Here is a 12,864-nt window from a genome sequence, read left to right on the forward strand (position 1 = left end):
GTGTGTGTGTGTGTGTGTGTGTGTGTGTGTGTGTGTGTATGTATGTATGTTTCCATTCATTTGCTTTTTCTGGTATGAGATTATTTATTTCTGTGTCTTAATCTCCTTAGTTTGTAGTTTTCCTTCTAGTATCTTTTGTACAGTTGGATTTCGGATAGATATTGTTTAAAATTGATTTTTATTGTGGAATATATTGTTTCTCCATCTGTGGTAATTGAAAGTTTTGATGGGTAAAGTAGCATGAGCTAGCATCTTTTGTCTCTTAGAATCTACTGGACATTTGTCCTCGCCCTTCTGTCTTTTTGAGAGTCCATTGAGAAGTCATGTCTGCCTTTATATGCTACTTGTTCCTTTTCCCTTGCAGACTGTAGTATTCTTTCCTTTTTCTGTATGTTTAGTGTTTTATCATCATGTAGCAAGGGGACTTTCTTTCCTGGCCTAATCTCCTTGGTGTTTTCTGTGCTTCTTTTACCTTGATAATTACCTCTTTCTTTAGGTTAGGATGATTTTCTTTTATGAGTTTGTTGAAGCCATTATCTGGGCTTTTGAGCTGAGACTCTTCTCCTTCTTCTATTGCTATTATTCTTAGGTTTGGTGTCCCACATTTCCTGGATGTTTTGTTTCAGATTTTTTTTTTTTTTATTTAACAGTTTCTTTGACTGACGTACCTATTTCTTCTACCATACCTTCTATGCTTGAGAATTACTCTTCCAACTCTTATTATATTCTGTTGGTGAAGCTTCCTGTAGTTCCTGTACACTTACCTAGATGTTTCATTTCCAGAATTTCCTCAATTTGTGTTTTCTTTATTGCTTCTATTTTCACTTTTAGGTCTTGAACAATTTTATTTATTTTCTTAAACTTTTTTTTTTAGCTTTCATTACTGAGTTTATTAATTTCTTTCCTTTTTTTTTGTCTTTTCCTGGATTTCTATAAGAAATGTACTCATTTCCTCTTTACAGACCTCTATCATCTTTATAAAGTTGGTTTTAAGTGTTTTTCTTGCTGTAGTAAGATAGCTGGGCTCTGGTAGTGACATATTGCTCTAGCTGTTGTTGATTATGTTCTTATGTTGGCATCCAGGCTTTGGAGTGATTATCGGTCTAGGTTCTGATTTCTGAGTTTGTCTTTGTTGGTGGATGTTTTCTTTTGTTCCTTGGTTTCTGTTTCCTCTCTGGTATTCTGTCCTATGTGGACTCTGGTTGAACCTGGAATCTCTGCTTGAGTTGCTGGGACAAAATGGACAGGGCGGGGAAAAGGATGGGCATAGGTGTAGAGCACTGAGAGAATGGAGGAGGTCTGCAGATGGGTGGCCTACCTGAACTTCTGGTTGCTGGTATGGCTCTTGTTACACAGGGTCTCTACCTAAGTTGAATCCTATAACATGGGGATGGGTGGGGTGGGGTTGAGGATAGGTTGAGGAGGCACTGAGGGAGTTGGGGAGGTTCACTGATGAGGAGCCTACCTGGACTTCTGGCAATAAGTGTGGCCTTTGGTTGAGCAAGAGGTTTCTGCCTAAGTTGGGGGCTAGAATATGTTGATGAGGAAGGGAGATTGAGGATAGAGTTAGTGGGGACACTGAGAGAGTAGGGGTGGGTGGCCTTCCTTGAGTTCTGGTAGCCAGTGTAGCTTCTGGTGGAGCAGGGGGTCTTTGCCTGAATTGGGGACCGGAGCAAGGTGACAAGGAAACGTGGGGGATTTGAGATAGTGTTGAGGGACACTGAGAGAGTTGGGGAGGTCTGTAGGTGGGTGGCCTACATTTTGGTAGACTTATGCTCCTGCTTTTATTGACATAAAATATATGTTTATTCTGCCAAGACTCTCTATCAATTTTTTTTTTTTTTTTTTTTTTTTTTTTTTTTTTTTTTTTTTTTTTTTTTTAGTCAAACATGGCTAGGCAAAGTTGGGCACAAAAACTGCACAGGCTTCTTTCAATGCCAATATATTTTCATATTTAACTCCCCTAGGCTTGGGTTTAGTTATGTTAGTCTCTTTCTCATATAGCAAGTACCTGAGGTAAGCATATTTACAAAGAGAAAAGTTTTATTTTAGCTCCAATTTCACAGGTGTAGGTCTATGATGGGTGACAACATTGCTTAAGGTTGGTGATAACATGTATATGTATATGATGTATATGTATATATGATATGTACATATATATGTACATGCCCAAGTATATGTATAATGGTAGAAACATGTGGCAGAAAAATCCTTTTATTTCATGGCCAAGAAGGGAGAGAGAAAGGAGGAGCTGGGGCCACATGGACTTCTTTAAAGTCATGTCTCCTGAAGACCTCTCACTAAGTCTTACCTTTAAAACGTTCTTCCTTGTCCCAGGAGCCCCATGAGTTAAAGACCAAGCCTTTAACATGTGGGTATTTTGTGGACATTCTAAATTTAAAGTGTTAACACTCATCTACTTAGTTACAGATATAACTTACTTGTCCTGTACTTGTTTGGAGTCTATCTGAACCCCTACTCAGTTTTGATCCACAGGAATCCCATCTCAAAGGGTATGGTGGATGCTACAGATGAATCTGGTGACCAGGAGTAGTGGGTACCCATGCTATATTAACAACCAGAAAAGCACAGGCCTTTGTTTCTCAGCACTATAAAATGTACTCAGGCATCCTTGGTTTCACAGAAGCTGTTGACAATAAGCCAGCTTGCTACAAAGCTAAAGCTTGTTTCTTGAGTTATTGGACGCTATAAAATGGGAAAAATAAAAGCAGCAACTAATTTTAAGTAAGCCCCAATGGCAGTTACAGTACATTTCCTCATCTTTATTACAGTTATTTCCTTCTCAATGCAATTATAAACAAAACCTGTAAACATCGCAGTACAAAGAAAGATGAAAATGTTCAGTAACCTCTACCATTCCTAGTCAGAGGTAGCGATGCTTTGAAGAGTGTGTCTGTTTGCTCTGGTGTTCTGCACATATAGTCTATGCATGGTTGTTTCAATAGAAATACATATAACATAGGTTGTCTTTTATATATAGTCTTAATATTTGCTAATATCACTGAATATCCATCTCTATAACTTTCATGGCCTCGTGGCATTTTGTACTATGCATATCCCAAAATTTATTGTATTATAAATCCAGTCCTGAGATGGGAAAGTAGACACAAAGTCCAACCCCTAACCAAGAAGATCTTTGCAAATGAAATCTGCTGAAAACAAGTAAAATCAGTTTTCTCCGATGGAGTGACACTCGGTATATCATCCACACTCCAGAGCAGGTCAAATGCCCAACATAAGCCTCATAGCTTTGTGTGTGTGTGTGGTAGTTTGTTTTGGTTTTCAATTTTTGTTGTTGTTTGTATTGTGTTTTGAGCGAAAAAGAGCATAAAATTGTATGGGTCAGTAGGCGGGGAAGAGGTAGGAGACATTGGGGGGGGGAAAAAGAACATGACCAAAATATATTGTATGTAAAAAAATACTAAATAAAAATCTAAAATAAACCATAAAATGTATTATATCCTATTATAGAATGTGTAGATCACTGCTAGCATGAAATTGCTGAGTTATCACTCCTTGGAGACAACCACACACTGTCTCCTGTGTGAGACTTGAATTTTGGACCACTGGAAGGGCTGTGTTTTAAGTACCCTCTGGTTGTATGGTTTGCCTTTCAGCAACAGTACGTGGCTTCTTTCCCTGACTCAGACAGATCAGCAGCGGGGACATGCACCTAGAGAACAAAGACAGGCTGGCCTCAGCCGTGCTGGAAGTAGAGCTACACCAGACGTCTGCTTTGTCTGTTCCACCGTGCCCAGACCCAGGACGACTGCTGACAGTCAAACCTGCTACCAGTAACCACAAGCTCGGCCAGGCAGACCCCTGCATCCCATATGCAGGTGAGGCTGCTGGGCAGAGCCTCTGTGTTCCTGAACATGCAGAGTTTGGCTCATTCCTCAGGAAGGGGAGGTGAGTGTGAAAAGTCCATGTAATAGGCATGGAGTTGGTAAATAGTAAGTTTCTACAAATAGACTTTCCCTCTGTTTTATGGGAAAAAATGTCAGAAAAAATTTCAGCCATTCTGACTGAGCTTCAACAATCTCAAAGAGTTTTAACTTGAATTTCCCTGTTGCCTGAGTATGCTGAGTACTTCTTCAAGTAATAGTTTGGCATTTACGTTTCTTCTCTTCAGAATGTCTATTCAGTTCATTAGCCTATTTATTGTTTGGGTTGTGGTGTTTTGGGGGTAACTTTTACAATTCTCTTTATATTTGGGGGTACTAATCCCTTCCTGATGGGCAGTTGGTAAAACTATTTCACATGTTCTGTCTCTTTAGTGATCATTTTGATGCTGTGGAGAATTTTTTTTTAACTTCATGCACTTTTTAATTTTTAATTTTACTTTGGGCAGTTTTTAGGGCTATTTTCTATGCTATTAGAGTTCTGGTTAAAAATCCTTGCCTATGTCGACTGTGGTGTTTTGAGTAAGAATGGACTCCATGGGCTCATATTTGAATGCTTAGTTATCTGGGAGTGGCACCATTGGAGAAGAATTAGGAGGTGTGGCCTTGATGGAGTGGGTGTGTCCTTGTTGGAAGAAATGTGCTAATGAGGGTGGGCTTTGAGGTAAAAGCCCATACCAGGCCTAGTTTCGCTTTATCTCTGTCTATGGATCAGGATGTAGCCCTTGGGCCTGCCTCCCTTCCTCCATGCTCTCCACCGTGATGACAATGGATTAAATTTTTGAAACTATAAGTAAGCCGCCTACTAAATGTTTTCTTTTATAACAATTGCCTTGGTTATGATGTCTCTCCACAGCAATAGAACAGTGACTAAGACACTGATATACTTAAGTGTCTAGCCTGTGCTTTCTTCTAGCAATTTCAAAATTTCAAGTCTTACACTAAGGTCTTTGGTCCATCTTAAATTGATTCTTGTTTAGAGAGAGAGATGTGGATCAAGTTTCATTCTTCTAGAACTCTCTTTGTCAAAGAAGCTGCGTTTTCTGCAATGTATACTTCTGAAAGAATGATGCACTTTGTCAAAAGCTTTTGTACATTGACTGAGACGATCATGTAAGTTCTCTCCCTAAGTCTACGTAATGCTGAATTATATTTTTTGATTTACACATGTCGTGTCAGCCTTGTGTTCAATAGAAAATAAAAATGTTGGTTATGTTGTATGGTCTGAATGTGTCCTTAAATTAAAATGTATTGACCTTTATTGGCTTCAGACTTCGAACTCTCAAACTCTAAGCCAATTCTCAGCCGAGGAGACCTGATCCTGGGTATTTGATGGTGGGGCTATTTGTCTTCATTCACTTCTTGTCAAAGCTAGGCTCTTGCCACCTGCACCCTTTGCTAGTCTTTTAGTTCTACAGAAACTGCCTTTCCATGCCTCTTATTATTCCCCAGCAGCTATAGTAAGCCAGACTGAAACTCCACAACCTGTGGATATTTCCTGCTGTTGGGCCTCCAAGGAGTATAGTTATTAACAATAGATTCTGTCAAGATGGTGCCCATCTGACACCTTATAATACAACGTGATGAAGTGGGATTTCTCTCCACTCCTGATCCATCTTCCAGAGGAATCACTGCCTTACTGTAAGTGATAACTGGACTTGAGGTATGTGAGAGCTGTAGGTTTAGCTTTCATCTGACTTTCCTGAGTCCCTTCTCTTACAGGGAACTCCTTGGCTGTGTTTGGCTAGCTTCTTCATATGAAGTATCTTTATTTCCACTTTTCCTCTATCTCAGTCTTTGGAATAAAATCTGGGTTTCTTATTCAGACTCCCTGCCTGGCTCTCACAGAAGCAGCCACTAACCTGTCTCACTCAGAAACTCCCAGCAGTGTCAGGAGTCAATTCTGTTTGCTGCTATTGTATACGCTCCTGCTCTTCATACAGTCTTTTTCCATATTTAACGGTCCTCATTTTCTCTTGTTCTTTATCATGTTTTCTCTAGCCTTTTGAGTTTCTTTAAGACTTCGTTTTTCTTTTTTTTTCTAATCTCTAAACAGTACCTCTATCCCAAGCTGGCCTAGAACTCGGTATGTAGCCCAGACTGTCCTCAAACCAGCACGGAGCCACCTGCCTCAGTCCGAAGTCTTATTTTGCTGTTTTATTTCTAACCAAGATTTTAGTGATGACCCCACCTTCCCAGTGTCCATCTTTTGGGGACACTTTATCCTGGATCCTTCTGGGAACATATTGGGGCTGCTAATAAGAGGCCCTTAGTATCACATACGTATGCATGTATGTGTGTGTGTGTGTGTGTGTGTGTATGTATGTATGTATTTGTGTATATGTATGTTTGTGTGTTTGTGTGTATGTGTGTATGTGTGCATGTGTGTGTTTGTGTGTGTGTGTGTGTGTGTGTGTGTGCATATATTACCCAAAACTTGCTTCCTTTTCCATTATGTGCCCCTTCCTGCTGAGGGGGCAACAGTAATAGATTGGTTTTAAAGCATTTTTAGGAAGAAGCTATAACTAGGCTTGAAATTAGGGACACAATCACTGTGACTTCTCTAAGGGAGACTCTCGTGGCTCCTTAGTATCATTTTTAGCAGCTTAAATTTGCAGTTGATACTTGCAGCTGTTTCTGAGGGCTGGTTCCAGGGTCAGCAGCCTTGTCATCTGCACATCGGCTGCAACCTGCTGCATCCAGCTCTTGAAGGGCAATGATTATTCTATAGGCCAAGCGCGACAACAGGGCTTCCTCAGGCCTCAGGGCTCATGCGCTATCACCTACCACTGTGCAGCCTCTCTCAACCACTGTTTCAAGGATGAATCTTGGGCCTGGGTTAAAAATGGAATGCCATCCAATAGCCTCATGTCTGTCTAGCTACATGCCTAAGATCTACTCGGCCTTGAAGACTCTCCTGATTCCTCTGTGAAGCCTTACCTGGCAGCTTTACTGGGCAGGAGCTGACCATCTCTCTGTTCCTCAAGGTAGTCTCTTGGTATCATACTTGTTGGTAGCTGAGTATCACTTGTCTGGCTAAAGGAATTAGCCAGTGAATTCTTTCCATTCCCTCTTTCCCCAATCTACAACACTGTCTTTAGGTCAGCTTCCAAGGAAGAAGGGTAGACCACATGCTTTTGGGAAATACAGATTCACAAAACTTAACTTGTGTTAGTTTTGAATGTCATACAAATGGTGAACTTTTTTAGTAGCTATATGAGATTTTTTTTTTTTTAATTGCTGACGTAGGTGGAGATACAGCAGCAATACAGTGCTTGCCTAGCTTGCTCTGGGTTTAGTCCCTAGTACTGAAAACAAAGGCAGGAATGGCACTGTAGGGTTTGAAAGTATCACGCAGTTACAGCTGGTGTTTGCCTCCAGCCTATTTACAAACATCTGACGGGTGCAATTCTTTTCGTGTTTCTCAATCAGTTCTTACTTGTTTCCTTTCTGAGCTATATTGTCATTTGCTTTGCTCTGAGGCCACCAGTGCTTATAGTTAGAATGAAAGCACAGAAGGGTCATGCAGTCTCCTCTCTGCAACTGTACTGTCATTAGCACACAGCTGCAAGAGTTGGTGGTTCATACGTTTCCAAGGAGCTATTTCTTTCCTCAACCATTAGCTGGAATGTTAATTAATTCCATCTGGTGTACAATTCACACTAACTTTTGACATCTGTCAAACATTTTATAAGCCTGTGGCAAACTCGGAATCCTCTTTATCTTTTAATTTAAAATTTTTAATGTTGTTGAGGGTTTTGTACACAAGTCCTACATTTACAGTATTTCTACTCCTCCCTCTCCACTCCAATTCTGCTCATGTCCTCTTCACTGAATGAAGAATAAGGACATGATTGATCCTGAGGTATGGCTGAGGGGAAGGTTTTATTGTAGATATGAGGGGGGAAATAGCCAGAGCATCTGGAAGAGTCTAGAGTGAACCAGGCCATAGCAGAGGGGAATGAGAGAGGAAGAAAAGAGAGAAGAGAAAAGGGGGTCTAAGAGAGGAGCCTTGGATCTAGAGGCCAAGAAAGGAACCAGGAACTAAGAGGGTGATAGCCAAAATGGCTGAGTTATAAAGCGATCAGAAACTGGGGGAAGGAAAACCGAAGACCAGCCCCTGGGTTGGGGAGGTTTAGGGTAGGGTGTGGGGTAAGAAGTGCTGGGAGGAGCTATAGGGACTGACTGAGACTTGTCCCAGGTTTGTTTGAGACTTAACACTCACTCCCTCTCAAATTCATGACCTTGTCATTTTAAATTATTCTCTTTCTCTCTTTCTCTCTCTCTTTCTCTCTCTCTCTCCACACACACACACGCACACACACACACACACACACACACACACACACACACACGGCATTTAGGGCTGATCCCTTGAGAATGAGGACCTATCAGGGAGAAGATTGATATTCTCTCTGTTTCCCTGTCTCTCTGTCTCACTGTCTCTCTGCCTCTCTCTCTTTCAATATCCATCAATTGCTTGTAGCTCTTCATCTAGAGGTAGGGTCTTGTGAGATTTCCCTCATCCATTTTGTCATGTCAATTGATGTTGTCATTGTGGATCTCTAGTTTACGCAATCCTAAGCAAGAAAGTTCATTGGCTCAGCTTCCCTGTCATGTATAAAAGACACCATCTCCCAGCAGACTTCCTGGTCTTCTGGCTCTTATGCTTTTTCTCTTTTCTTACAATTTCTCTTCTGGGATGTTCCCTGAGCCTTAGGAATAGGGGTTGTGCTGTAGGTGTATCAGTTGAGGCTGGGCACCTTATGGTCTGGTGTTCTCTGGAAAGTGCTCTTCATCTGCTACAAAAAGAAGTTTCTTTGATGAAGAATAAAACACGTATCTGTGGTTAAAAATACAGATTTAGAAGTTGTACAAAGCTACATATTCTTTCTGTAGTAGTTTGAATAAAAATGGCCCGCATAGTCCCTCAGGGAGTGGCACTATAAAGAGCTATGGCCTTGTTGGAACAGGTGTGTCCTTGTTGGAGTAAGTGTGATGTAGAGCAGAGATGGAAGGAATGAGCATCCAGAGACTGCCCCACCTGGGGATCCATCCCATATACAGTCACCAAACCCACACACTATTGTGGATGCCAACCAGTGTTTGCTAATGGAAGCCTGTTATAGCTGTCTCCTGAGAGGCTCCACCAGTGTCTGACAAATACAGAGGTGGAGGCTCACAGCCAACCATTGAACTGAGCACAAGGTCCCCAATGGAGGAGCTAGAGAAAGGACCCAAGGAGCTGAAAGGGTTTGCAGCCCCATAGGAGGAACAACAATATGAACTAATCAGTACCCCCAGAGCTCCCAGGGACTAAACCACCAACCAAAGAGTACACATGGTGGAACTAATGGCTCCAGGTGCATATGTAGCAGCGGATGGCCTTGTCAGTCATCAGTGGGAGGAGAGGCCCTTGGTCCTGTGAAGGTTCTATGCCCCAGTGTAGGGGAATGCCAGGACCAGGAAATGGGAGTGGGTGGATTGGTGAGCAGGGGAGGGGATAGGGGGTTTTCCAAGGGGAAACCAGGAAAGGGGATAACATTTGAAATGTAAATAAAGAAAATATCTAATAAAAAAAGGAAAAAAAACAGGCCACAAAGTTGGGAAGGGGTAGGGGGTAGGGGACTGGATCTGGGAGAAATTAGTGAAAGGAATGTAGAGTGAATAACATAAAAAAAACCATATGCATATATAAAATTCTCAAAAAACAATAAAGTATGAAAAATAAAAATAACATAAAATACCAGTTTGTAGATATTAAAATACCTTTCAATTGCTGTTATTGGGGTCTGGGGAGATGGCTCAGTGGTTAAGGGCATCGACTGCTCTTCCAGAGGTCCTGAGTTCAATTCCCAGCAACCACATGGTGGTTCACAATCATCTGTAATGGGATCTGATGCTCTCTTCTGGTGTGTCTGAAGAGAGCAATGGTATACTCATATACATAAAAAATAAGTGAACAAATATTTGAAAAAAAAGAAAGAAAATCAATTGCTGTTATTGTGGTAAAATGTATTATGTTGATATTTAAATATTGTTTTATAAATATCTAATAGATTTAATAAACATCTGTAGTTATATATTTAAGTATATATATACTTTGGCATATATATATACATATATATACATATGATGTAAACTGTAACCTTTTTTCAAACAAATTTAATTTTGACAATTTTATGTATGTGTTATATTTTAATCAGTCCATCCCATTATCATCTCTTGCTCCCTCCTGTTGAATGCCTATTTATCCCCTATTACTCATTCTTAATTTTTTGTTTTTCACTCGTTGGGTTTAAGGTTGCTTATGTGAGCATGGGTGGGAGGGTATTTACTGTTGTTGGCACGTGAACTACATCTATGCTGCTGCAAAAAATGTCTCTTTCTCTAGAAACCATCAATTGCCAGTAACTCCCTATCCATGCTAGGATGTCATCAGGCAAAATCTTTTCCACAGCACTCTCTCCCATCCTCCAGCTCTCGCAGTCTTTCTGCTCCCTCTTTCACAATGTTCTCTGAGCCTTGGATAAATAACCATTGAACCTATTCTCAACACTTTGACTAATTCTGAATTTCTTCAGTCACCACCATCCATTGCAAAAGAAAGCTCCCCCAAGTAGGAAGCAACACTAATCCATGGGAATAAATTTAAATACATATCCCGGAGGCAGCTTGAATAGCATAGTATGTCCACTTAGTCAAGAGGCAATCGTAACTTCCTGCTAGCCTGTGATAGCCCTAACCACAGGCTTTTGACCAGATTTAAAGTCCCAGGCATGGATTCTCTCAGGTTGGAGTGGGTCTTAAATCCAGGTAGAAAGCAGTTCGTTACCTCTATAACAGCTATACCACTATTGTGAGGGCAGACACATCTCATCTGACCATTCAGTTGAATCACTTATAGGGTTCACAGATGGGTAATACCGTTGATTAATTTTCTCCTCCAGAAGTCTGCATTGCGTAGCATACAACCATCGAGCACTGTGAAAACTAGCTAGCAGTGGAGAGTGAGGGTAACGGTGGAAGGCTGAGCTTTCCGCCCACTTCTAGCTTGATTTTTCTGTGTCCTGCAACCAAAGCATGCAGTGTCATGAGCAATAGGGTCATGCTCTCTATTTTTGATAGACAATTAAGAGCAGTGGCAATAACATGTATTGTTTTGGGGCCTCAAGGGTCTCTCTGACTAATAATTTCTAGAGAGGTATCCTGCCCATGGTGGTGAAAATTTTCATAATCTGTGCCTTCTTGAAATAGCATTCATCTACATGAATTACCTCTGTTTAAACTCCATCATCATCATCATCATCATCATCATCATCATCATCGTTTTTAAAACTAGCTTATAAAATGGATTTCCATGTGGCTTTTTCCCCCATACATTTCTAGCTTTGGTTAACTCTCTTGCAAACCCCCTCTCTTTCCACATTCTTCCATCCTTATCCACACGTAAGCCAATTTACCGCTAGTCCTTTCTACTTTCCAGCATATATATTCTCCTATTCACCCCTGCAACACCTCTTTCCCTTGCTGTCATGCTCCCATTCTAGTTTTCTAACCTTGAAAATTTAAAGCTATGACCATATATGAGCAAGAACGTCCCACATATTTGTCTTTCTGAAGTTGACTTGCCTCACTTGAAAAATATAATCTCTATTCATTTTCCTGAGAATTTTATTTTTCTTTATGGCTGAATATAAAATTTCCATTGGGTATGTATCATATTTTCACTTTTCCATTAGTCAGTTAATAAACATCTAAGCTGATCCCACGTCTTACCTGCTGTGAAAAGAGCAGAACTCAAGATGGACAAGCAGGTAGATATCTGTACATATGGTAGGATATAAAGCACAAGAATGGTATAGCTCAGGTGTATGGTACGTCTACCTTTAGCCACGTGAGAAAACTCAACACTCATTTCCATAGTAACTGCATCAGTTTACATTCCTGCCCACAGCGAATAAGGGCTCTCCTTTTCCCATATCCTCTTCAGAATTTGTTGTCCCTAATTCTCCTTATGGTGGACATTCTGACTGGGATGAGATGTGATCTCTTGTAGTTTTAATTTGCACCCCACCCCGGGACCAAGCCCACTCAGTCAGTCAACAGGTTCTCTAGTGCAGGAGTGAGGATTAAAAAGAAAAAAGACAATTAGACAACATTGTAGCATGATCCCAGTCTCAATTCTGAGACTGAAGGCAAATTTAATTTTTCTAATCTTGCTTTTATACCATTTTAACTACATGAAAGTATTAAGGGTGAGCCGTACAATAAGGAACTAGCAAGGCAGTAAGCAAAGTCCTGTGATGACTCCCGTGACAGTTGTTTAAAAGGGCTCGTCATAAAGACTAAAATATTTGAGCCCACTTCCTTGCCCAAGCCCAAAATCTTGCTTGAAGTTTACATCTTTTGTTCTACCCCAAAATCAGATTCTTACTTCCTTGTCCTTGGCCAATGTCAGGTCCCTGCCTGAACTTACTTCTTTGTCATGCCCTAATGTCAGATGCCTGATTGAAGCTCATTTCCTTGTCCTTGGTCAATGTCAGATTCCTGCCAAGTGGTGCCGCAGGCCGGCCAGTCTGGGCCTCCCTCAACCCACGGGGGAAGAGGGTCCTGGTACAGGGTCGGCAAGGCATCATCGAAGAAATAGTGGCAGACACAACATAAGGAAGTGCAAGATCTGAATGTATTTCTCAAAAATGACATCAGACTTTTACAGTCATTACAAAAGAGAAATGAAAAATCTGGCAGCTCAGTGGTTGAGGTACATCTGAGGCCATCTGAAACACATTGGGTCTAAAACAGCAGCCATCGCCTCAGGACCAGTGCAGCATGCTCCTTCGTGGGCCCGGCCAATCTCCAATCTCTGCAGTATATGCAGAATGCCCTGCAGTATACTCTCTCTCTCTCAACCTCTCCCTCTCCCTCTCTCTCCCTCCCT

At 41.1% G+C, this 12,864-nt stretch overlaps 1 protein-coding gene across 1 annotated transcript in view; it reads left to right on the forward strand.

Annotated features, from left to right (window-relative positions):
* Nucleotides 1-12,864, forward strand: part of Oca2 (OCA2 melanosomal transmembrane protein) — a 272,921-nt gene that overhangs the window by 11,398 nt on the left and 248,659 nt on the right. Inside the window, exon 2 of the mRNA XM_031386823.1 lies at nucleotides 3,639-3,930. Coding sequence (XP_031242683.1) covers nucleotides 3,689-3,930 — 242 coding nt within the window. The 5' untranslated portion in view covers nucleotides 3,639-3,688. The remainder of the gene's footprint in view (nucleotides 1-3,638; nucleotides 3,931-12,864) is intronic.

The sequence above is a fragment of the Mastomys coucha genome, unplaced genomic scaffold (genome assembly GCF_008632895.1).
Source record: "Mastomys coucha isolate ucsf_1 unplaced genomic scaffold, UCSF_Mcou_1 pScaffold21, whole genome shotgun sequence".
NCBI lineage: Eukaryota > Metazoa > Chordata > Mammalia > Rodentia > Muridae > Mastomys > Mastomys coucha.